This window comes from Culex pipiens, chromosome 2, assembly GCF_016801865.2.
Source record: "Culex pipiens pallens isolate TS chromosome 2, TS_CPP_V2, whole genome shotgun sequence".
In the NCBI taxonomy this organism is placed as follows: domain Eukaryota; kingdom Metazoa; phylum Arthropoda; class Insecta; order Diptera; family Culicidae; genus Culex; species Culex pipiens.
The window spans coordinates 78,532,031-78,557,953 of NC_068938.1; the positions used below are offsets into that span (position 1 = coordinate 78,532,031).

At 36.3% G+C, this 25,923-nt stretch overlaps 2 protein-coding genes across 7 annotated transcripts in view; both read right to left on the minus strand.

Annotated features, from left to right (window-relative positions):
* Positions 1-185: 185 nt before the first annotated feature.
* LOC120419187 (speckle-type POZ protein-like) lies at positions 186-3,392 on the minus strand. 3 transcript variants are annotated; one of them, XM_039581854.2, is made up of 3 exons: positions 3,284-3,392; positions 3,023-3,215; positions 186-1,303 (listed from the first exon to the last, which is right to left on the minus strand). In XM_039581854.2, the coding sequence occupies exons 2-3, from the start codon at positions 3,197-3,199 to the stop codon at positions 299-301; spliced, it is 1,182 nt and encodes a 393-aa protein (XP_039437788.1). In that variant the 5' UTR covers positions 3,200-3,215; positions 3,284-3,392; the 3' UTR covers positions 186-298. The 3 variants fall into 3 exon arrangements, with proteins under 3 accessions (XP_039437788.1, XP_039437790.1, XP_039437789.1); XM_039581856.1 differs by lacking the exon at positions 3,284-3,392 and having other exon boundaries at positions 3,051-3,174; XM_039581855.1 differs by lacking the exons at positions 3,023-3,215; positions 3,284-3,392 and adding an exon at positions 1,365-1,519.
* Positions 3,393-8,796: 5,404 nt separating this feature from the next.
* The window catches only part of LOC120419191 (leucine-rich repeat and calponin homology domain-containing protein), a 126,598-nt gene continuing 109,471 nt past the window's right edge, over positions 8,797-25,923 (minus strand). For 2 of the 4 annotated variants that reach the window (XM_039581862.2, XM_039581861.2), the window contains 8 exons: positions 23,432-23,576; positions 22,941-23,310; positions 22,309-22,877; positions 21,501-22,250; positions 21,336-21,444; positions 21,139-21,276; positions 18,899-18,976; positions 14,541-18,104 (listed from right to left, as the gene is read on the minus strand). In XM_039581862.2, the coding sequence (XP_039437796.1) occupies positions 17,061-18,104; positions 18,899-18,976; positions 21,139-21,276; positions 21,336-21,444; positions 21,501-22,250; positions 22,309-22,877; positions 22,941-23,310; positions 23,432-23,576 (3,203 nt within the window). In that variant the 3' untranslated portion in view covers positions 14,541-17,060. Of the gene's footprint in view, positions 11,686-14,540; positions 18,105-18,898; positions 18,977-21,138; positions 21,277-21,335; positions 21,445-21,500; positions 22,251-22,308; positions 22,878-22,940; positions 23,311-23,431; positions 23,577-25,923 lie in introns of those variants that run through there. The other 2 variants (XM_039581863.2, XM_039581864.2) reach the window with 2 other exon arrangements.

Sequence of the window (25,923 nt, forward strand, 5' to 3'; positions counted from 1 at the left end):
CCTCTCAAAATGGAAGCGTTGAGCAGTGTGGCAGCTCACATTGAAATAAATCATTTTTTGAATACCGTCATCTGGGGTGAATCGGGACAGCTGTTATAACTATATTGGAGCAAAATATAAGTTACTTTTAAAATCAAACCTCTTCGGTAATGTTTCGATAATATACAAATTTAAAACAACCAAAGCACATTTAAAGCTATTTATTTTCATGTTTTTGAATTGATTTAAAATTTCAGCACATTTTAATCATGAATTATTTTAGAATTCGAAAAAAACAATCACCGCAAATCATTAGCCCCTAGCGTAGTTTCGTAAGTTCTGAGAACATTTCAGCCGCAACGTCCGCATTGTTCGTGAGCAGGTCCTTCCAATCGTGCGTCTGCATCGACTTGATGTTCTTGGCAATGAACTGAACCGCCAGCTGATGCAACTGCTTGGCGTGGTACAGGTCCGCCAGGTGTAGCGTTTTCGTGACCGTTTCCACCGACAGATTTTTGCCCAAACACTCCTCGCACATGTTCCTCAAACGGTCCAGCGCGTACTTGTCAGCCGCCGCCAGCAGCTCATGAGCCAGCTTGTCCAGCCCTTGAACGGTGTCCGTGTAGATGAATCGAAGAACTTCCTCGAAGACGTGCGGTTCGATATCTTGAATGACCACACGCTTCTGCTGCGATTCCGCCATCTCGGTGTGCTTAAACATGGCAGCAAAAACGGGACTTCGAACGGCCAGGATAGCACGGTGAGCCGGAAATTCCCGCTTACCGATGACCACCGTCAGGTCGCTGAAGAATTCGCCCGATGAAAACAGGCTAGCGTAGTTGTCCAGCAGCTGGGAATCCTCGGGCAGCATTTTCAGGGGTTTTTGCATTTCCGAAACGATCTCATGGAGCGAAATCCTAAACCGAAGTGAAAGCGTATCATCCTGAAGCAGATACCTCTCCCAGTCCGTCCGGCTCATGCTCATATCACAGCCAATCTTTGTAAAACCCGACACAGCAGTGGGACCAGTGGTTTTCGGATTGTCCTTCGAGGGTTTGTTGAGTTCGAGCTCAACGTCTGCGTAGAACTTGGATGAGCCACCGTTATCTATTTTCAACATTGCATCAACGTATGGCCTATCAGAATAGCATTTCGGGTAAAATGAAAAGTACCAGAATACAGCACGGGACGTAAACGCGGATAATCCGGTGAATATGGCCGAACTGTACTTATCCGTCTTGATAGAGGAGAATCCTTTGATGATCCAGGTTGAGTAGAAGACTGCAGTTTTCATTTCTGTTTTGCAGGCCGGATCCATCGTTACCTGTTGGAAATTATGGAACATCGAAAACAATCAAAATTAACTTTAATTAAACTCTGCCTACTTCTGTTGCAACTAATATTTCTTCTGAATCACAGTTAAAAATGATTCCCAAGTACTCTTTGCTGAAGACGTCCACGTTAACAACAATGCTGACAAATGAAACAATGCCTACTAAAAAGACGAAGTGGTATAATATTAGTTGTGTACTATCTTGGCTCATGTGCCATTGGAAATGAGTTATCAAATTATAGAACAAAAAAAAATAAAAAAATATTGACAGCTGAAGCAATATTGATAGCAAGAAGATCGACAGGCAAAGTGTCGACTGGACATATGCTCGTAAATAGGGTCCTAAAGCCCAATGCCAATTTTTATGGACAACGGTTAAAAGCACGATCAAAAATCATTTCTGATAACTTTTTTTTCTTTTTAATGCATAATAATAAATTGAAAAGACAACATTTTTTCGATCCCCTTGGAACGAGCTGTCAAGTAGGACCTTTTCTGTCAAGATGGGATGGGAGTTATTTTTTAAATTTGATTTAAAATCCATTTTAAATCCTTTTCAGTCGTACAAAGGGTCATTGTACTCAAAAAAATAAGCTTTATCGTCGTGAACAATAATATTACAAATTTAGGCTTAATTTTAGGACCTACTTGCATTAGTAATTCGGATCAGTACCAGTAGGTTTAAAATTTAGACTCTAAACGCAAAGAGGGTAACAAATAGGAAAGTAACCCTGTGAAGAACAAGGTCCAAGAATGGTCAACAGTTATGAAACCTGGAATGAAACTGACGCATTTAAAACATTTTTTAAATATGTTTACAACTTTATTTTTTGCTGTACTGAAACTGCATCGATCAACTACCAATACAAAAACCTAATATAAACTTATATGCCTAATTCAACATTTTCGTTAGTTCGGAAAACATTTCAGCCGCCACGTCGGGATTGTTCGCAAGAAGGCTCTTCCAATCGCTCGTCTGCATTGCCTTGATGTTCTTAGCGATATACTGAATCGCTCGTTTTCGCAACTGCTTGGCGTTGTGGATGTCCGCTAAATGCAACGTTCTGGTGACCGTTGCCACCGAAAGGTGTTTGCCCAGGAACTCCTCACACATGGTCCCAAGCCTGTCGAGCGCGTACTTGTCGGCAGCTGCCAGCAGCTCATGAGCCAGCTTGTCCAGCCCTTGTACAGTATCGGTGTAGATGAATCGAAGAACTTCCTCGAAGACGTGCGGCTCAATGTCCGGGATGATCACCTGGCTCTTTTGAGACTCCTTCATTTCGGTGTGTTCAAACATGGCCGCAAACACGGGACTACGAACCGCCAAGATGGCCCTGTGGACGGTGAATGTTTTCCCATCGACGATCAGCGTCGTATCGCTAAAGTTTTTGGCCATCGACAGCAAGCTGGCAAAGTGATCCAACATCTGTGGATCGGGATGCGACTCTGTTTTGTGATTCAGAGGATCTCCGACGACCTGATGTTCAGTGTCAACACGTCGTTCTTCAACAAATACTTTTCCACAAGTTCTCGTTTGACCCTCATTCCTGGTCCGATTGATTTGTCTTCTTGATCGAATGTGCCCGATGACACCTGTTTAGCTTTTTCAGCTAAATTGAACTCAACTTCAAAGTCTGCATGAAATTTCGACTGCCCGACGTTATCCTGACCTCCAGAAATAACCTTAATTGATGTCCAACTCGTACTCACCCCAACCTCAATTGGAACTAATTTGTACCTCCATGTTAGCGTTCGCGATGTGTGGGCAGATGTTCCGGCAAATTTGGGCGACAACAGATGTCCAACTTTGATGGCAGAGAAACCTTTGATAGTCCATTTTGTTTCAACCAGGGCCGTTTTGATCTCTGTTGTGTGGCTTTGCTCCATAGTGTTATATTTTGATCTGGAATAAGTCAACGAGTTGGCAATAAACTATGCCATGTTAAATCATTAAAATAAAACTCGACTTACTTGCTTGTAGAGACAGAACGAACGAACGAAATCGAAACAATAGGTCAGAATGTGATTAGGACTAGCCTGTCCCATCTCGGTAAGCTTCAAGAGCAATGTTTTCTTAGACGAATTATAAAATACAGTCATCCCACATATTCGGAACAGTTTACAGAACGACCAGTGTTCAACAAATAATATAAAATCGATAATTGAACATAATGGTTTGCTTTTTTTGCTTTTTTTTTCTTGCGATCTTTCGATTGATGTATAGACCAGCTGTACATTTTTACGTTTTATATCAAGTTTTTAAAGAAAAACATTGGCACTTGAAATCCACAAATTCGGAACACTTTTTGCTTACGATGTAAACAAACTTTTTTTTTCTCCATTCACCTACATATTTTTTACAAAATAATGACTTCACAATCTGAAACCAACAAAACTCATGCTTAGTAATGTTTTATGAAATCAGTTAAATTCAGGTGATCCACAAAATTAAGCTTAAATTTTTTATATAATTGTTCACAACGATAAAGCTTTTTTTTCTGAGTACAATGACCCTTTGTACGACCACAACGAGTTTAGAATGGATTTTTAAACCAATTTTAAAAAATTTACCTCGCGGTCCTTCTTGACAGAATAGTTCCTACTTGACAGCTCGTTCCAAGGATACCATAGTTGATCTATCGAAAAAATGTTATCTTGTCAATTTTTTTTTCGCTTAAAATGAAAAAAGTGATCAGAAATGGTTTTTGATCGTGTTTTTTACCGTTGTACATAAAAATTTATATGGGGCTTTAGTACCCAATTGTGCGAGGCACAATAACATCCCACAATCATGGAACAGGCCATTTGAAGGCAATGTTTTGCTGCTCTGGATAAAATAGTCTTGAAATAAAGTTTTTTGTTCAAACTTTCAAACTTTTTTTAGTAAAATAGCAAGAGAATGTCCAAATAAAGGTCCTAAAAATAGCAGGGTCGACAGAAAAGTTGCATTTTGCATTCTATTGGTAAATTACCACAAAGTGTTCAGAATTTGTGGGTGTTCCGAATATGTGGGATGACTGTACTTTTTTGTAATTCCGCTTTGAAAATTTGCTGTTATATTACAGTGACATTAACACATTAACACACATTAACGACCCCCGGGTCTTTTGTGGTCTCTATTAGGTTTTACGCCGACTCGCTTTTTAGGTTAGAAATTTGACAGCTTGGCTGCACTGTTTACATTTTTTGCACGTGTGTCTCAACAAAAATGTGTGTGCGTGTGCGCTCGTGACGTCACGCTGTAAAATCTAATTGCACCGGAGTAGGCTTGGTTTGGTGTGTTGTTTGTACTTATGGCATGGAGACGACTCCTACACCTGGAATGACTTAACGGCCTAACAACCAAGGCCGGGACCGACATTTTACTTCCTCATCCGATGGAAGGCTGCAGCAGATGGGATCGAACCCAGAATCATGCGCTTACAAAGCGGACAGCGTAACCATTCGGCCACGCACTGCCACATCACCAAAAAAAACAGGTTCAAAAAATTCAAATGGATGGCCCCATTGCTTAACTTAGAAATTTTACTAAAAATGTGCTAAATCCCAGGAGATAGTGGAAAAAATCCTCTTGCCCGGTTGGACTTAAGCATTTAAAACTATATCGATAAAATCAGAATGTAGCAAAAAGTTCGCAGAATATGTTCTACAAATAATTTTAGTATTTTAATATGTAAGCAGAAATAAATGCAATTTCGTAATATTAATATCAATTTACTCCAAAAAAAACAGATTTAAATTTGGGTGTCATCAAATTTTTCAAACGTTTAGACATAGAGAGCTCCAAGACCAAATAGTTCATGAAAGCTCAAAAACTTTATTTTAAATCACACCAACCTTAAAAATTGTTTTTTCATCAAAATTCAGAAAAGAGCGAAAGAGCCGCTCTTTTAAATGAGCGAGCGAAAATGAGCGACTCCTGCAAAAGAGCGGGTTTGCCCACCTCTAGTTTGGTTGAAAATTAGGGTGGTTCAAATGTACGGTGACTTTGATAATTTAACTTTTCAGAAATATTTTTGGGATTTTTTGTCTTCTGAAAAGTTGTTGGACTTGCCAATCCAAGCAACTCGAAGATACCAACATTTTATCTCGCAATCTACGCCTTCTACGACCAAATTTAGAGAAAGCATCTGAGCAAACCTTAAAAAACTAGCAATTTAAGGTTGTGTTTTAAAGCAAAACGATGTTGGAGGCACTTTTAGAGCTAAAAAAAAAAAAACAAACATTCAAACATTCTGAAAAGTAACACTTTGTAGCACTCAAAAAAATGCTTAAAGAAGTTCTGTTTTATAGATTTAAAAAGTAGGCCGTTTCATCTATCTCAAATTAAAAAAAAAGTTGAAAATTTCACAACGGAATTGCATTTTCGACACTATCCAACTTGGCCGAGCCAAGTCAATTTAATTTAAATTTATTTTGATTAATAATCAAATTGGGGGGAGTCATCATACAACCTACAAAAAAAAGAAAACAAATCGAAACTTTAGCTTGACTTCAAGAAATGTTTTATTTGCAATTTGTGTACTTCACCTGGCTGCGTCCTCTAATTTAAACCTGCATCGCAAAACTTTGCAGCTATTTTCATGGATAGCATTTTTTGTTTTTGAGCAGTTCTCTAGGATTTCGGTCATTCGATTTTTTTTGTATTTTTTAATCCGACTGAAACTTTTTTGGTGCCTTCGGTATGCCCAAAGAAGCCATTTTGCATCATTAGTTTGTCCATATAATTTTCCATACAAATTTGGCAGCTGTCCATACAAAAATGATGTATGAAAATTCAAAAATCTGTATCTTTTGAAGGAATTTTTTGATCGATTTGGTGTCTTCGGCAAAGTTGTAGGTATGGATACGGACTACACTAGAAAAAAATAATACACGGTAAAAAAAATTTGGTGATTTTTTTATTTAACTTTTTGTCACTAAAACTTGATTTACAAAAAAACACTATTTTTAATTTTTTTTATTTTTTGATATGTTTTAGAGGACATAAAATGCCAACTTTTCAGAAATTTCCAGGTTGTGCAAAAAATCATTGACCGAGTTATGAATTTTTTAATCAATACTGATTTTTTCAAAAAATCGAAATTTTGGTCGTAAAAATTTTTCAACTTCATTTTTCGATGTAAAATTAAATTTGCAATCAAAAAGTACTTTAGTGAAATTTTGATAAAGTGCACCGTTTTCAAGTTATAGCCATATTTAAGTGACTTTTTTGAAAATAGTCGCAGTTTTTCATTTTTTAAAATTAGTGCACATGTTTGCCCAGTTTTGAAAAAAATATTTTTGAAAAGCTGAGAAAATTCTCTATATTTTGCTTATTCGGACTTTGTTGATACGACCTTTAGTTGCTGAGATATTGCAATGCAAAGGTTTAAAAACAGGAAAATTGATGTTTTCTAAGTTTCACCCAAACAACCCACCATTTTCTATCGTCAATATCTCAGCAACTAATGGTCCGATTTTCAATGTTAATATATGAAACAATTGTGAAATTTTTCGATCTTTTCGAAAAAAATATTTTTGGAATTTTCAAATCAAGACAAACATTTTAAAAGGGCGTAATATTGAATGTTTGGCCTTTGTGAAATGTTAGTCTTGATTTGAAAATTCCAAAAATATTTTTTTCGAAAAGATCGGAAAATTTCACAATTGTTTCATATATTAACATTGAAAATCGGACCATTAGTTGCTGAGATATTGACGATAGAAAATGGTGGGTTGTTTGGGTGAAACTTAGAAAACATCAATTTTCCTGTTTTTAAACCTTTGCATTGCAATATCTCAGCAACTAAAGGTCGTATCAACAAAGTCCGAATAAGCAAAATATAGAGAATTTTCTCAGCTTTTCAAAAATATTTTTTTCAAAACTGGGCAAACATGTGCACTAATTTTAAAAAATAAAAAACTGCGACTATTTTCAAAAAAGTCACTTAAATATGGCTATAACTTGAAAACGGTGCACTTTATCAAAATTTCAGTAAAGTACTTTTTGATTGCAAATTTAATTTTACATCGAAAAATGAAGTTGAAAAATTTTACGACCAAAATTTCGATTTTTTGAAAAAATCAGTATTGATTAAAAAATTCATAACTCGGTCAATGATTTTTTGCACAACCTGGAAATTTTTGAAAAGTTGGCATTTTATGTCCTCTAAAACATATCAAAAAATAAAAAAAATTAAAAATAGTGTTTTTTTGTAAATCAAGTTTTAGTGATAAAAAGTTAAATAAAAAAATCACCAAATTTTTTTTACCGTGTATTATTTTTTTCCAGTGTAGTCCGTATCCATACCTACAACTTTGCCGAAGACACCAAATCGATCAAAAAATTCCTTCAAAAGATACAGATTTTTGAATTTTCATACATCATTTTTGTATGGACAGCTGCCAAATTTGTATGGAAAATTATATGGACAAACTAATGATGCAAAATGGCTTCTTTGGGCATACCGAAGGCACCAAAAAAGTTTCAGTCGGATTAAAAAATACAAAAATTAAAATTGAAGAAAAAAGACCGATTTCGTAGAGAATTGCTCTTTTGCATTTACCTTTATCGACAGATTGATACTTTAATTTTTCCACCTTCTTCTAAATTTTGGCATTCGTAGTGTGCTTCATCATTCCGGACAGTACAATATACGATAGTGTTTTTTTTTACTGTTGCTGATTATTACTTTCTATCGGGTTGGCCTATACACAATAAAAATTTGTGCACAACCACCAAATCCGTAACGGGGAAACCAGATTTTGATTCAACTTCAGAGGAGACTTCAGTTTGCACGGCTTTTTAAAGCCTGTGTGATATTTTTTTGTATTTGAGTATTACACGTAACTTTTGAACAACTAAAAGGGCCCTGTTTCTTACCCATAGGATGTACAGGGTTGAAAAATGAACTACATTTGCGTGTTTGTGTGTTTGTTTGTGTGTAAGTGTTGGAAGAGTAATAGTAGTTAGTTATCACTTCGATTCTCGGGTTAAATTGTGTATTGTTTTCTCGAGGAAACAAACAAATCTTCATTCGACTATTGCTCTTAGGAATTTGATTTCGATTGCTAGATTACTTCCACTTTTTTTCTCTCTATCTCTCAAACGATACTAGTCTACTCTAGAAATATATATTGCCATAGCACGACTTTACACTATCCTCTCCTCAATTTTAATCAGCATAATCCACGTTTTGTTTGGCCATTTCTCTCAGCATTCCACTTCGCCGAAAAGGACGTCCAATCGAAATACAACGACTATGACGACAAAGTACAAACAGTTTTGTGTAAAAATCTTGCGCTACTTACAAAAAAATTTCTACCGGTAAAATTCGAGAGGAAGAGCGCGAGATACCGTGGTTCGCCGAGTTTTACAAAAAATACCAGTCAGTTTGGTTGATCCGCTTATCCGTTTGCCCGCATTTTCCTTTATCATTGTGTCCTCTAGATTGTGTTGCTTACGGTTTTTTTTTTGCATCTTAAACAGTGGTGTCTGTAAGTTGTTTTTTTACGGAAAGTGTGTAAATTTACTAGAGATTTTCCATTTCGTATGTAGTTTGCTGTACACAACATCAAAATGGTGTAAAACATGACTAGGTTGATATTTTTTGTTTATTTTATATCCTGCGAATTTTTGTTTAACCCATTTCAAACCCAGCTTTGATACCCTAACAAAACAAACTGCCTTTGCAACGCATTTACCGTGCCAAATTTGACTGACAATCGCTATAAATTGAGCTATCTTTTGGGTTTCGTTCCGCACTTGTGCAGTTGAGTAATTCTGTAAAAATTGAAGATTTCTTTCGAAATTTTTAATTTTGTATTTTTTGAGTTGGTTAAAATTTTATCCGATAGTTCACAAAAAATGTGCCCATTCCCAATTATATTCCTATCACAGAAAATGTGTAAAATTACACTCTATTTCGATTTTTCCTCTAAAATCAATGTAATTTTACATCATAAAAGAAGTAATTTTAAACCATCCAATTTTATAGCTTCCAAATTTACACCATTTTTGACTGTGTTCACAGCAAAAAGTTGTTTAAATTTGAAAGATGTAATTTTGGATGATTGAATACTACCTCTTTTGATGTAATTTTACCTCAATTTAGACCGAAAAAGTGGCATTATACCAGAAAAGTGGTAAAATTACACATTTATCTAACATAAAAGATGTACCCCTTCCCAGATGTAATATTACCTTGATTTTGTTTACTGTGTACGGTATTGGGGTCCATTTCGACCCTAAACTTTCTAAAATTTTCAAAAATCTAAATTTTGATCAACTCTCATTGCTTTGTTTTCGAACAGAAGCTTACGATGTCCCCTTTTCGAAACCGACTTGGAAAACCGGATTTGGTCACTGTGGCCACCGGAAACCTGCTTCAACCGAAGAAGAGACCTTTTTGAATCCCGAGCTTTGACAACCCGTACATTCGGCAATTCCAGTTGGTCTAGGTAGTAGGTCTTTACTTTGACTTTCAACATTAATGTCATGGTCAGATAAACTTCCGGTTCCGGAAATCCGGAACATCCTAATTTTTATTTTTTTTACTGTTTTCCACGTAGGCGATACCATTTCATTTATGATAGTTGAAATTTATCCATAAAACTTACTAAAAACACAACACACGATTGTCAGAACCACTTTGGAGTCATATTGGCCAGTTCCGGTTAACTTGGAACCGGTTCCTGTATTACCAAAGAATCCTAGCTTGACTATTCTGATGAAACGTCAGCATGTCATATTGCAAACTTCATGAAATTGAAAGATATTACAATATATGGTCATTCCTTTGTTTTCTGACCCATCCATTCCGGAACCGGTTACCGGTGGCCACTTGGGGACATTTCCGGAATACGTAAGAAACCGTATCATCCGACATATCAAACTTCATTAAATTTAAAGCTATGAAAATCTACTACCATTCCATTGTTAATTTATCATGCTAATTCTTCAAGCCGAATGAGTACAGAAATTAACAGTGCGAAGAATTCCATTGTTCTCTTACACATTCTGGCCACTCCGGAACCGATTTCCGGTGGCCACATGGAGACATTTCCGGAATACGTAAGGAACCGTATCATCCGACATATCAAACTTCGTGAAATTTAAAGTTCTGACAATCTATGGTCATGCCGTTGTTCTCTGACCCATTCTGTTCAGTCCGGAACAAGTTACCGATGGCCACTTGGGGACACTTCCGGAATATGAAAGAAATCTATAATCTGACCTACCAAATTTCATGAAATTGAAAGATATGACAATCTACGGTCAGGCCGTTAATTTTTGACCCATCCTGATCACTCCGGAAACGATAACCGATGGCCACTTGAAAGACACTTCCGGAATGAAATTGAAAGTTATCTTACACATCCTGGCCACTCCGGAACCAAAAAAATGGGAAAAATGGAATTGCACATTAAATTAAAAATAACAAAGATTAGGCACAACCCCACCATTTCCCAACCCAACAAGTGCGGGACGAAACGTTCTGTTTTCTTCGATGCTTTAGTCTTTTCTGCGAAAAAGTTCGACTCCAGTTGATTATGCTCGTGGTATAAGAATAAATAGTATACTAAATTTGCAAATGATTACAATCAATTGTTGATATTTAAATTTTAGCTTACTTTATACAACGAGGAAACCCTAAACGTCACCCCATGGTACAAATCCGTCCGGAACCCTAGAAAAACTCGACTTACGTCAAGAAAACTTGTGTTTTCAATGGAATAACAAAGGAGAAATTTTGAACGTTTAGTTTGATCGTTCTTTTTTTTAATATTTACAGAATAATGATCGAACTTATACTGAATTGATTTTTAACCCTTTGTTCTATTGCTTAAAACGTAAACAAAACGCAAAAAGGTGTGTGCTGTGCAGTCTCTCTAAACCTAAACCGAGTAGTAATAGTTTTTGGGCTGTCGTATGTCACTTGAGGTCCGCGTTGCCGAACGGGTCGAAAAATTTCCCCCGCCGTTCGCACGCCATCTTTTTTTTTTTGTTACAACTTAAAAAAAAAAACCTATCCTTAAATCCGCCAAACCTCGTCGTTCGGCGACTTGTGAGCACTCATCTCGACCAGTCCGTACCCAGCGCTTCCCGCAGGTCCGGAGGTGGGCGATCCCAGCTCCGGTCAGGTACTACTTGCCAGCGTCGAAATCGGTGACGAGCCCGCACTCTTTGGTCCACTGCCGGAACTGCCACTTCCGCTGCTGCTGATGGTCGTCGTCGTCGTCGGTGACATCGATTGGCCGTTGTAGAAGCTTCGCGTCGGCGATCGCACGTGGTTCGCCGGGTTGTGGAACTTGAGCAGCTCGACCACGGTGATGGCCACCTGGACGATGCCGCGGCCCTCGAGCACGTCCGCCGCGCAGCACAGCAGGTTCTGTGGGAGGGTTGGAAAATCAAAAATTGTTAGTTAATTTATTCCAGTATTTTTTTTGTTGCTTCGCGCGGAAAGTAAAATGTCTCGCTTTATTTTTAAGTAAATTTATTAACTTTCTCGAAATGTTGGTTTTAGTTTAAGCACATTAAGTGATGGAATCGCGATGAATGTTTTTTTTCTTTTGCACAAATCAAAACTTTAATTTAATGTTTTCTCAAAACTATTATTTGTAATCTTGTATAGACTGAATGTATAATTTATTTTATATTGACAAACTGTAGGACAGCTGACGGAAAAAAGGCAACCTTAAAAGTAAGTACAAGGTATATTGTCTTGTGTGTATTTGTTTTAGTGTACGTGTTTTTATGAGACTGTTATTTGCTTGTTTTAAATCAAATAAGTTCATTTATTTTCGGGCGACAGGACACTGAAAAATTTGATTCACAAATCAGTAGATCCAACAATTAAAAAATCTTTACTTACAAAACTTACTAAAATAATAAAATTCTAAAATTATAAAATTCTAAAATTCTAAAATTCTAAAATTCTAAAATTCTAAAATTCTGAAATTCTAAAATTCTAAAATTCTAAAATTCTAAAATTCTAAAATTCTAAAATTCTAAAATTCTAAAATTCTAAAATTCTAAAATTCTAAAATTCTAAAATTCTAAAATTCTAAAATTCTAAAATTCTAAAATTCTAAAATTCTAAAATTCTAAAATTCTAAAATTCTAAAATTCTAAAATTCTAAAATTCTAAACTTCTAAAATTCTAAAATTCTAAAATTCTAAAATTCTAAAATTCTAAAATTCTAAAATTCTAAAATTCTAAAATTCTGAAATTCTAAAATTCTAAAATTCTAAAATTCTAAAATTGTAAAATTGTAAAATTGTAAAATTGTAAAATTGTAAAATTGTAAAATTGTAAAATTGTAAAATTGTAAAATTGTAAAATTGTAAAATTGTAAAATTGTAAAATTCTAAAATTCTAAAATTCTAAAATTCTAAAATTCTAAAATTCTAAAATTCTAAAATTCTAAAATTCTAAAATTCTAAAATTCTAAAATTCTAAAATTCTAAAATTCTAAAATTCTAAAATTCTTAAATTCTAAAATTCTAAAATTCTAAAATTCTAAAATTCTAAAATTCTAAAATTCTAAAATTCTAAAATTCTAAAATTCTAAAATTCTAAAATTCTAAAATTCTAAAATTCTAAAATTCTAAAATTCTAAAATTCTAAAATTCTAAAATTCTAAAATTCTAAAATTCTAAAATTCTAAAATTCTAAAATTCTAAAATTCTAAAATTCTAAAATTCTAAAATTCTAAAATTCTAAAATTCTAAAATTCTAAAATTCTAAAATTCTAAAATTCTAAAATTCTAAAATTCTAAAATTCTAAAATTCTAAAATTCTAAAATTCTAAAATTCTAAAATTCTAAAATTCTAAAATTCTAAAATTCTAAAATTCTAAAATTCTAAAATTCTAAAATTCTAAAATTCTAAAATTCTAAAATTCTAAAATTCTAAAATTCTAAAATTCTAAAATTCTAAAATTCTAAAATTCTAAAATTCTAAAATTCTAAAATTCTAAAATTCTAAAATTCTAAAATTCTAAAATTCTAAAATTCTAAAATTCTAAAATTCTAAAATTCTAAAATTCTAAAATTCTAAAATTCTAAAATTCTAAAATTCTAAAATTCCAAAATTCTTAAATTCTTAAATTCTTAAATTCTTAAATTCTTAAATTCTTAAATTCTTAAATTCTTAAATTCTAAAATTCTAAAATTCTAAAATTCTAAAATTCTAAAATTCTAAAATTCTAAAATTCTAAAATTCTAAAATTCTAAAATTCTAAAATTCTAAAATTCTAAAATTCTAAAATTCTAAAATTCTAAAATTCTAAAATTCTAAAATTCTAAAATTCCAAAAATTCTAAAATTCTAAAATTCTAAAATTCTAAAATTCTAAAATTCTAAAATTCTAAAATTCTAAAATTCTAAAATTCTAAAATTCTAAAATTCTAAAATTCTAAAATTCTAAAATTCTAAAATTCTAAAATTCTAAAATTCTAAAATTCTAAAATTCTAAAATTCTAAAATTCTAAAATTCTAAAATTCTAAAATTCTAAAATTCTAAAATTCTAAAATTCTAAAATTCTAAAATTCTAAAATTCTAAAATTCTAAAATTCTAAAATTCTAAAATTCTAAAATTCTAAAATTCTAAAATTCAAAAATTCTAAAATTCTAAAATTCTAAAATTCTAAAATTCTAAAATTCTAAAATTCTAAAATTCTAAAATTCTAAAATTCTAAAATTCTAAAATTCTAAAATTCTAAAATTCTAAAATTCTAAAATTCTAAAATTTTAAAATTCTAAAATTCTAAAATTCTAAAATTCTAAAATTCTAAAATTCTAAAATTCTAAAATTCTAAAATTCTCTAAAATTCTAAAATTCTAAAATTCTAAAATTCTAAAATTCTAAAATTCTAAAATTCTAAAATTCTAAAATTCTCTAAAATTCTCTAAAATTCTCTAAAATTCTAAAATTCTAAAATTCTAAAATTCTAAAATTCTAAAATTCTAAAATTCTAAAATTCTAAAATTCTAAAATTCTATAATTCTAAAATTCTAAAATTCTAAAATTCTAAAATTCTAAAATTCTAAAATTCTAAAATTCTAAAATTCTAAAATTCTAAAATTTTATTTTATTACTGTGATGTTGTTACTCAGATATTTTTTTTGTCCAAAAAATTTCATACTGTTTATTTTTTGTTGGATCGACTTATTTGTGAAACACAATTTTTCAAAACTTTAATAAACTCCTGAATAAGGCGCCATCCACAGATAACGTAGCATTTTGAGGGGGGGGGGGATCTGGAGGTTTGTGATGAGCCTTATAAAATTACATGGTTTTGTATGCGGAAATGCTATGACGGGGAAGGGAGTTCAAAATCCATGAAAAAATGATACGTCATTTTTGGATGCCACCCAAGATGCTGCACAGTATGTTTTAAGCGTTTCTGCTGGTTTCCTCCAAAAGAATTTATCAAACAAAAACGTGGAAATTGATAGTCGGAGACACCACAACCTCCGTGTGTGTTTGTGTGAGTTCAGTCTGCTTAAAACGAGTGTGATTAACGTTTGATAGGAGAGCACTCTTTACTGCTAGAAGGCTAGAACTAAACTAAAAGCTCTAATACTTTTCACTGTGTGTGTGTTGTGTAATCCATGCATGGTTTTATTAATTTTTCATTCCTACAATGCTGCGTACAATCAGCCCAACAACTAACCTAGCCACGACTTTCTCTTTTTGCGTGCTCAAATTTCATACCCTAAAGGAGTGTGTTTTTATAAGTAGTTGCTAAATAGTGTAAGCTAAAACCTAACCGGCTTACATAGGATAATATGCGTCGCAAATGGTGAATAAATATAGTGTGCCTTTTTTTGATGATTTTAATGATAAATACTCATGTTTGTAGTTTTAAGTAATAAGTACAATACTTTTCACTGGAATCAACACAAAGTTGTACGCCTCTTTTTTTACTGTGTAAAACTTGCCGCCATGTGTTCGTGCGTGTGTATGTGGAATGAGTTTTTGTTTTGTGTGTGTTTTTATGAATTCTAAAGCTACCGATAGTCAGTTTGTTCCTGGGAGATCTCGTTTTGGTAAAAATGATGTAAAATTACGTGGGTGTAAAATTATGGGTGAAAGTGTAAAATTGTAAAACTTTAAAACAATAAAAAATATACGTTGAAGCCATCGAGATTACGCACTATTTCTTTGAACTTAAGTCGTTTTTTGTAGTTGTAATTGTGTGGTTTTTGGTAAATTTAATACATAGTTTTCTCGTTTTATGAAATCTTACTTCATTTTCCATGTAAACGCGCGAGTAAAAAGTAAAAGTGTAAATAAAGTCATAAAATAAAATATACGCACTTGGGCACAGGGAAATCAAAATAAGTACTCTTTCTTTCTTGCTGACTAGACCAAAAGTTAGAGAGATTCGTAGTTAATTTTTTTTTTTCAAAAAATAGAGAGATTCACTCGCAGCTGCGTTGGAGAATAGTTTCCCGGGGAAAAGTTTGAGTAGGAAAATAACGTGTCATTTCTATCTAGTTGTACACACGCAGATTTGGGTTGCTGCCTTGCTTCGCAAGGTTCATTAGTTATTAAAATAAGGCAACTGCTTTCCCTTCAAGTTGGTTGTTTTTGCTTTGTTTTGTAAGACATTTTCTGTATGAGTGTGCTTATGTGTGTGTGACGTAAATTTACGTGGTGTTGCATGTAAAATTACTTCTCGTTCTCGTATGTTGCGTGATTGTTCACTGGTTTGCTCTCACATTAATAGCGTTGTTTTAGTAACTTTTTTAGATTTTGATTATACTTTTTGCAATTTTTGCCTAATCTACGACCTAATTTATTTATTTTTCAAAATTGTATGATTTTCGATAATAAATAATCCTAAAGTAAAAGCTTATGAACGAAACGAAACTAAATTCACACACTCAAAAGCAGGAGAAAACTAAAAGCCTCGCGAGATGAGATGAACTCGAGTGCCGTGAAATGATTTACTCTTTATCTTTTAAAAAAGTGCAATTTATGATTTTTTTCTCGGGAAAGTGAAATGGAATGTTGCATCAAAAACTGGCAATGTTTGGAAAATTTTGCATCACTTACCGGTTGCGATTTGGGGAATGCCGATTTTCTACTACGGGGGAAAAGAAGGGGGGAAACATGACGATTTTAACAGTTCTTTTGACGGTGAAAGGAATGAAAAATCGTTTTTGGGGGAGGGTGGGAAAATGCATCTTTTTTTATAGCTCTCAAACATTCCTCGCACAATCTCACAATAATAACGCGTAACTTTGCACGCACGCAAGTAAATCAATTCACATTCCTTCGGAGCAACAACAAAAATTACAGAGTGTGTGTGTTTTAATCCTAAAATAACAAAATAGTTTGCGCGCAGAAATACGATTCTAAAACTAAAATTTAAACAAAAGCTGGCCGCTTGATTTTAGCGTGTTTTCCCGCAGGGAAGTAACCCCACTTTTGACAGCTATGAATCCGTTAAACGGTTAATTTTTAACGCGTGGAAAGTGAAACATTTCCGCTATAAGACACTTGAAATGTTTCAGAAACAGTTTGCATTGGAAGATTACGCCACAATTGACAGCTGCGAATCCGTTAAACGGCTGAAGAGTGAAACATTTCAAAACCGTTTTCCTGCGCGTTAAGTACACGCTTAAACACAATAAATTGTACTGAAATTAAAATCTGGGAAATCTTCGTTCTGCTCCCGCCAACAGAAAGTAACAAAAAATATAAGAAAATCTCTTCTCAAAAATCAACAAAAATAGCCCCGGTTCCCCGCCTAGTAATTGGGCAGCGGGTACAAGTACAGATACACCACGGCAAACAGGAACGTCCCCAGGCACAGAATGGTCGACAGAACCGGATGCTCCGATTTGCGCGGCTCCCACGCCTTCACGGCATTGTCCTCCTCGCTAACGCTCCGTCTCAGCTGGGCTCCACCGTTGACAATCTTGTCCGCACTTCCTCCGCCGCCATTCTCAAAAAACTCGATCCGCTTGCTGACAATCTTCCGGCCACCGGCCTCCCCGTCCTCTTCCGCCGTATTAATGTTAAAATCCACCACCGAGGTCGCCACCGTCGCCGCCGCCACCGGACTCATCGTGTTCAGATCGTTGATCGGAGCGTTGGTCGGCGTAAAGGCCGCCGCCGAGTCCTCGTCGTTCACCGACGATTCCGAGTCCTCGTAGTCGCTGGTGTTGCGGCACCGAAACTTGCCAATGTCGCTGTCGTACTCGCACTCTTCTTCGACGATTTCGTTCAAATTACGACCGGATTGATCGAATCGCTTGCCGTCGGTGCCTCCGCCGTCACCGCCAAACTTGGAAGCCGGAAATTTACGCTTCCGACGCGAAACGGTTCCCCTCCCCGAGGAACTCAAGTCCAGCGAACCCGGCACGTGCCGTTCTTCCGGCCTACCGACCGGTCTGTCTTGCTCAGCCTGCGGCTGCAGGTCAAAGTGATACTCGAGCAGCTTCTTGGGCTGTTGAGATTCGGCGTCACAATGTTCTACTTGTTCGACTAGCTCTGTTGTTGTTGTGGTATTGGTGTTGGCTGCAGTGAGTGTAGTGGTGTGGGACCGGGGTGGCGGAGGCGGAGGGGGACCGGAAGGTCGGGCCAACTGGTGGACGACCGCGGGGACGTTCCAGAACTCGGCAGTGCGCAGCAGTGCCACAATCGTACCGTACATGGCCGCGGGGTTCGGAGGTTCTACCGAGTCCGGTTCCGACGCTTGCTGCTGGTTCTGGTGCTCCCAGTCCCCGGCGGCGGCCGGAAGTGGTTGGGATGGCGCCGGGACGATGTCCTGACAGGAGCATATCAACTCCTGCAACCAACACCAATAACAACAGGAGAGAGAGTTAGTGTTCCGCGTGGTCATTCGGTGGGTCGACAATCGTCTTACGCGCCGTTGCGAGACGATTCGAGCCTTTTGGGTAATTGGCCTAAATCTAGGGGTTTGTTTTGGCGTTGGTATGTACAAAACAACAGAACAGAGAACCTGCCTTAAATGCGCTCTATCGCTATTGCACAAAATACTTGTTGAATGAAAATTACAAAATACATAAGAAGCACCACCCTAGTGAACATGTGTGTGTTTGTGTTGTTTTGTGCGAGTGTGTGTGTGCGCGCGTGTGTTTTACAGACAGATAGATTGTTGAAGAATAGAACAATCGCGGAAAGTTAGGTTAGTTTTTGTTAGTTTTTTTCTAGTCTAAGTCCCTGCCAATATCTACAGCATCTACTTATACAAGAGTTTAATAGTTTGTGCTACGCCAATACTTCAAGAAAGTCAACCTAATCTTCTCATAATACCAATTGCGCTTTTGCTTTTGCTAGGTGAAGGTGAAAGTTTGAAGGTTTTTTTTTTGCTTGTTTAGAAAATCCTTGAAGAAACGCACACGTGTAACAACAGTTCCGGAAGAGTGAAACCAAAAAGGAGCAACCAATGAATTGAGAAAAGAAAAAAACAGAAAAGAAAAGATCTACAAAAGAATTGAGAAAAGTTAAATAAAGTTTTCCCGAAACAATAAACCACAAAAGATTCTACCATCAAAAGATAAAGAAAAGATTGGAATTGCAAACACACAAATAACGAAAACAGGTGGTTTCGAAACTTACCTCATCAACACCGATTCGGCGGCACGCGTCCAGGAAGTTGTCCACGTTTCGCCGGCAGCGGGCCATCGTTAGTTTTGGCTAAAATAGAGGTGCAGGAAGTTAGCTCGACAATTCATGACATTGGAACGGATGCAACAAAAACAGCAAGACTTTCAAATTCTTAGTTTTTCGTTTTAAAAGTTATTGTTTACACTAGCAATTCTGATTTCAAGGTTAAGCTAAGTAAGGAGCTCGGAAGGAACGCGGTAAAAAAGTACAAAGATTGAAATATTTCACATTCTACATGTAATTAAAAAATTCAAAAAAATTCTAAGCTTTACAAAAAATTAAAGTTTGCATCAACAAAATATCAAAATAAAAATCGTCAAAACAAACTGTTTTTCTAAACTAAATTCTAAAATTTCCTAATTTCTAAAAAATCTAAATTTGGAAATTTCTAAAATTCTAAAATTGCCAAAAATTTCAAGATTTTTTTAATTTTAAGATTTTTAATATTTAAGATTTCTATAATTTCTAAATTTTGAGAGCATTTAGAATATTGAAAACTTTGTTTATTGAATTGGGAATTATCGGAATTCTGTTTTATTTGAAATTTTGAGGATTTTGAGAATTATGAGGAATTTAAAAATTTTTAGAATTTTGAAATTTTCGAGTGTTTTGATAATTTAAAGAATTTTGATAACTTTGAGACATTTAAGAATCAAGAGAACTTTGAGAATTTTTGAGAATTTTCTGAACTTTGAGATTTTTGTAAATTTTAAGATTTTGACAATTTTGAGAAATCACGGAATTTTGAGTACTTTTGCAAATATTGAAAATTTTTGAGTATTTCGAGTTTTTTTTAAGTTGGGACTTTTAAAAAGTTTAGAATTTAGAGATTTTTTTAAATTTTTTGGGAATTTTAAGAATTAAGGGAACATTGAAAAATTTGAGGATTTTAAGGATTTACAGAATTTTGAAAATTTTGAGACTTTAAAAATTTCAGAATTTCGAGAATTTGGAGAATTTAGAGAATTTAGAGAATTTGGAGAATTTTGAAATTTTTGAAAATTTGGAGAATTTGGAGAATTTTAGATTTTTAGAATTTTAGAATTTTAGAGTTTTAGAGTTTTAGAGTTTTAGAATTTAAGAATTTAAGAATTTAAGAATTTAAGAATTTTAGAATTATAGAATTTTAGAATTTAGAATGTTAGAATTTTAGAATTTTAGAATTTTTGAATTTTTGAATTTTAGAATTTTAGAATTGTAGAATTTTAGAATTTTAGAATTTTAGAATTTTAGAATTTTTGAATTTTAGAATTTTAGAATTTTAGAATTGTAGAATTTTAGAATTTTAGAATTTTAAGATTTTTTTTGAATTTGAGAATTTTAAGAATTAAGGGAACATTGAAAAGTTTGAGGATTTTAAGGATTTACAGAATTTTGAAAATTTTGAGACTAGAAAAATTTCAGAATTTGGAGAATTTAGAGAGTTTAGAGAATTTGGAGAATTTTGAAATTTTTGAAATTTTTGAAAATTTAGAGAATTTGGAGAATTTTAGATTTTTAGATTTTTAGAATTTTAGAATTTTAGAATTTTAGAATTTTAGAATTTTAGAATTTTAGAATTTTAGAATTTTAGAATTTTAGAATTTTAGAATTTTAAAATTTTAGAATATTAGAATTTTTGAATTTTAGAATTTTAGAATTTTAGAATTTTAGAATTTTAGAATTTTAGAATTTTAGAATTTTAGAATTTTAGAATTTTAGAATTTTAGAATTTTAGAATTTTAGAATTTTAGAATTTTAGAATTTTAGAATTTTAGAATTTTAGAATTTTAGAATTTTAGAATTTTAGAATTTTAGAATTTTAGAATTTTAGAATTTTAGAATTTTAGAATTTTAGAATTTTAGAATTTTAGAATTTTAGAATTTTAGAATTTTAGAATTTTAGAATTTTAGAATTTTAGAATTTTAGAATTTTAGAATTTTAGAATTTTAGAATTTTAGAATTTTAGAATTTTAGAATTTTAGAATTTTAGAATTTTAGAATTTTATAATTTTATAATTTTATAATTTTAGAATTTTAGAATTTTAGAATTTTAAAATTTTAGAATTTTAGAATTTTAGAATTTTAAAATTTTAAAATTTTAGAATTTTAGAATTTTAGAATTTTAGAATTTTAGAATTTTAGAATTTTAGAATTTTAGAATTTTAGAATTTTAGAATTTTAGAATTTAATAGTTAATTATTCAACTTACCACAGCCGGCGACGGCACGTGGATGCTGCCAACCGAGCGCGGTCGCACGTGGTTTGCCAGGTGGCACAGCACGACGCCGTCGGTCAGCGCCGGCGCAATGTCCTCCGGAAGCGTCATCTTCAAACGGGTTTCGATAATCTGGAAAGGGTTTGTTTTGCTAAATTTAACTGTTCAACTCTAGATTTTACTCAAATTACCTGTCGAAGCTGTTCGATCAATTCGGTTTCCTCCTTCTGCTTGTCAAACTCCCGCCGCATCGTGAAGCTCAGCTTGTCCGTTGGCACGTCCCGGTTCCAGGAGACAGTTCTACAAGTAAATTCAAATTAGTTTTGTCTGTTAAATTATACTACGAAAGAACTCACTTGTTTGTTTTCTGTCCCGGTTTGGCGTTGTTCACGTACCCGACGGTGGCCGTCAGCGGCTTCTGGTTGCCGTTGCTCGGCGAGTGCGCGCCGTTGGCCGTCGGTTTCGGAATCGACGAAGGAACGCTGTTGTGCGACAGGATGCCGCTGGACGCCTTGCACGGGCTGTTTGGCTTCACGTACGCGTAGTCCACCGAGCAGCTGCTGTTGGTGAGGGCCGTCTTGACCGGCGTTCCGCCGTTTGCGACGGGGATTTTCCCCCCGTTGGCCGCCGGAGATCCGCCGTTGGTCGAGAGGTGATTTCCGTTGAGGTGCGTCGGCGATTGATATGTGGAGGTAATGTTGCGCGACGGGATGACCTTCTGGACGGGCCGCTTGTTCGGGGTCGAGCTGGCGCTGGAGGTGCTGGTCGTGGTCGCCGTTCCGTCTTCGAACATGACGTTCCGGTTGGGCGACATCAGGGGACTAGAGTTGACGGGCGGGTTGAACCCGTTGTTCCCGTTGGCGACGTTCATTTGGTTCAGCTTGGCGATGTTGGCGTGGTGCGGAGACAGGGGAGAACTTTGGTTGCTGCTGGTGAACACCGACGGTGACGGGGTGGTCGCTGCGGATTTACTGCTGTACGGGGAGAAATTGCTGAGGGGAGACTCCGCCGTCGACCCGCCACTGTCCGGCGTCTGAGGCAGTGCTTCTTTGGGCCGGTAGATGTCCGTTTGGTTACGCTGCTGACGAAGTGCTTCTTTGTATTCCCTGTAGAAATAAACCTCAAATTAGCTTCTGTCGACACTAAGAACAGTTTGCCCCTTACCTGTAAGTTTGAATATTTCCCAGCGATCGCATCTTGTCGTCAGCCTTCATACTGTCCGGCGTGAGATCACCGCCCTCGGGGGAAATGTCGTTAGCCTTGTTCCTCTGCTCCTGCAGCGCCATACCCTTCTTGAACTCCTCTTCGAGCGTTCCCTCGCGCCCGTTCGAATCCAACAACTCCGGCCTAGACCCTGCAGCGGATAACAACAACAACGGATTAGCGCCCGTGGCCGCGGGGAGGACCGCGTGACCACCGGCTGGCGGTTTACCGGCAAAGCCAGTGTGCATCGGGATGGGTGACCACTTGGGTGAGTTGGTGCCGTCGTGCGGGTCGTCCTGCGACCATCGCTTACCCTCGAATCCACCACCGTCGCTGGTGCTGTACCCCGAGTCGACGTGCGCTCGCCGGTTCCGGCTGGTACCGTCCAGCAGACTGCCGGAAGAGTTTTTCGAGGAGAGTGCCGACCGCCGCAGGGTGGCGTGCCCGTCGAGGCCGGTTTTGGACTTTTCCTCCCGGGCGGCGGCCGTCTCGAGGTACTTGAAGACGTGTACAAGCCCGCGTACGCAGAGCTGGAAGAGACGGAAGAAATCAGTTTATGAGACATCGAACGCAGGAGATGTAACTATACTCACGCTAGCCGGCGGCGACGTCAGCGGGTTGTTGCCCAGCTCCAGGTCGACGAGCGAGCTCATCAGCCGCAGCTCCACCGGCAGCGTCGCGATCCGGTTCGAGCTGACGTCCAGAAACACCAGCTGCAGACAGGTGAGATCGCGCGGCAGGTAGACCAGCTGGTTGTTGCGCAGCGTGAGCGACCGCAGATTGCGCAGGTCGCCCATCCGGGGAGGAAGATGGGTGATTTGGTTGCACGCCGCGTCCAGCTCGGTCAGCTCCTCCATCCGGCCGAGCTCGTCCGGGAGCGTCACGAGCCTGTTGTTGGACAGCAGCAGCACCTGCAGCGGCAGAAAGCAAATCTCCCGCGGCAGCACCGCCAGCTGGTTGTTCCTGGTGGTGGGAGAGGGGAAATTGTGTTAGCAATTAATTAAAAACGCGCTAATTGAGTTGCACTGAATCGCGCTGATTGTAATTGCGCAAACATCTGGCGGACCGTTCATGGGAGACTAACCTTAGGTCTAGGTAGGTGAGTGAGTGCAGTCCGCGGATGGTGTCCGGAATTGACCGGATCGTGTTGTGAAAGACGAGTAGCCGCTCCAGGAAGGCCAGCGATGTGATGTCCTCGGGCAGTTCGCAGAACCGATTGCGGGACAGATCTGTGAAGCGAAAAAAAAAGAGACAAAGAAACGCATCAGTTACCGAGTACAGTGGAGGAGGTTGTACGTGATTCGATTGACTATAGATGGTATCGGCGCGAATTTGGAAGGGCACCCACCCGGGGGGACGAGCTCGCAATTGTGACCGGAATAATCAAGCTTCATTGATCATCGGAAGCGAGTAACAAATTTCAAGGAAATGCGTGTTCCCATTTCAACGGCGCGAGCGTCCAATTAAGTTTATATTAGAGAGGCGAAATTTCCTGTCCGCTAAACAAAATAGAACATCCATACAATCATGCGAGAGAGGATATCAAGTGCTTCGAGAGTGCTGCTGGTATCCACTGATGTTTACTCGTCTATCTAAACTCTATCCATACGCACAGTTGTTTATTAATAGCTTTTATATCTTCCGCTCATCAACGTCTTTCAAAATGCGGAATAAGTGGGCGCGAGTGTAATTAGCAATTGGTAATTAACTAACTTGTGGGTATCTTTTTTAAAGAACGCGCACCGTTCGTACACATAAATAATGTTACAAAATTGGACTATTGCCAACTTATTTCAATGGTATCTGTTTGTTTATTTGTAATTTCATCGCTTGTGTGCTATCTGAAATTTAAACCAAAAGACATTTAACGTTTAACACTGTCGGTTTTGTTAAATAATTATCTGTTGTTTCGGAATTTGCAAAACAATTCTTCTGTTATTTTTAGTTAAAAGTGTAAAAACAACTAATATTTCAGTCTAAATTGAGGTAAAATTACATCATAAAAGAAGTAGGGTAGGGTAGTCATTAATGAGACACTTTTGGTTTTCAACTTTCAACGATTTTTCTATTTTTTACATCAGCATGTTTTAATGAGCTTTTTGTTGCATTTTCTTTCTTTTAGTGTGTTCTAAAATTGACCAAAATATGAGATCGATCTGACCGGGACCGTGGTGTAGGGGTAAGCGTGATTGCCTCTCACCCAGTCGGCCTGGGTTCGATCCCAGAAGGTCCCGGTGGCAAATTTTGAGACGAGATTTGTCTGATCACGTCTTCCGTCGGACGGGAAGTAAATGTTGGCCCCGGACTAACCTAAAAAGGTTAGGTCGTTAGCTCAGTCCAGGTGTAGGGGTCGTCTCCCTGGGTCCTGTCCTGGTGGAGTCGCTGGTAGGCAGTTGGACTCACAATCCAAAGGTCGTCAGTTCGAATCCCGGGGTGGATGGAAGCTAAGGTGTAAAAAGAGGTTTGCAATTGCCTCAACAATCAAGCCTTCGGACACCTAGTTTCGAGTAGGAATCTCGCAATCGAGAACGCCAAGGCAAAGCTGTAGAGCGAATAATTTGATTTGATTTTGATTTGATTTGATGAGATCGATCTGACATCTACATCCAGAGTTATTACACTGTCTCATTGTAGACGCACTTGGCAGGAACAATGAGACAGCTGGGGAACAATGAGACACTCTACGAAAATCAATACTTTTCTAGTAAAACATCATGTTTTTGTATTGTTCCATTACAGGTGACTTGCCTTGAACATTTTAGAGCAATTTTGCCAACATGAAACTTTAATTAACAAAAGTTATACTAAAAAGTATTTAAATTTTGTAAAATCCATATATTTATACCAAATAACTTTGTATGTTTGGTTAAATGAAGTTAAAACTCTATAAATATGCCAAAAATCACTTTCAATTCATGTTTTGAAAGATTTACATGGATTTTGAAATGTTTAATGAAGAAAAATCAAAGTGTCTCATTGTTACCCATGGGCTAAAATGAGTGGGGAACAATGAGACAGCCCTGGATATTCTAAATTTTGGCCAAATCTAATGAAAGGACATTGTAGCCCAACTCAATCCCTATGGAACGTCGAAAGAAATTTGAAGAAATATTAGTTTTGGTGTAAATGGCAGCCTACGAGCGAAAAAGTATTTTTTGTCCATAATTTACTTTTACACCCCAGAATCAAACATTTATGAATAACTTTTCAAGGGAGCGTCCATAACCAAAGCCACTATTATAGCAGACGTGTATCCAGTAGATACACCTTTCCCCCAAATATGAGCCTGATTGGTTGAAACTACGACTTGTGAGAGCCATTTTATCATTGTTCCCCATGTCTCATTGATGACTACTCTACCCTAATATTCACCCATCCAAAATTACATTTTCCAATTTTACACATTTTTTTACTGTTTACCTCTACTGCCCAAATTTTTTTTCCAGGTTTTTTATTTTTCCCGTATTCAGGAGGTCATTTTGAGCAACTTTTGTTCTACGAAAAACTTTACTTCTCTTGTTGTTTTTCTTGTTTTATTTTTAGTATTTTAATATGCATTTATCTTGATTAGTTTAT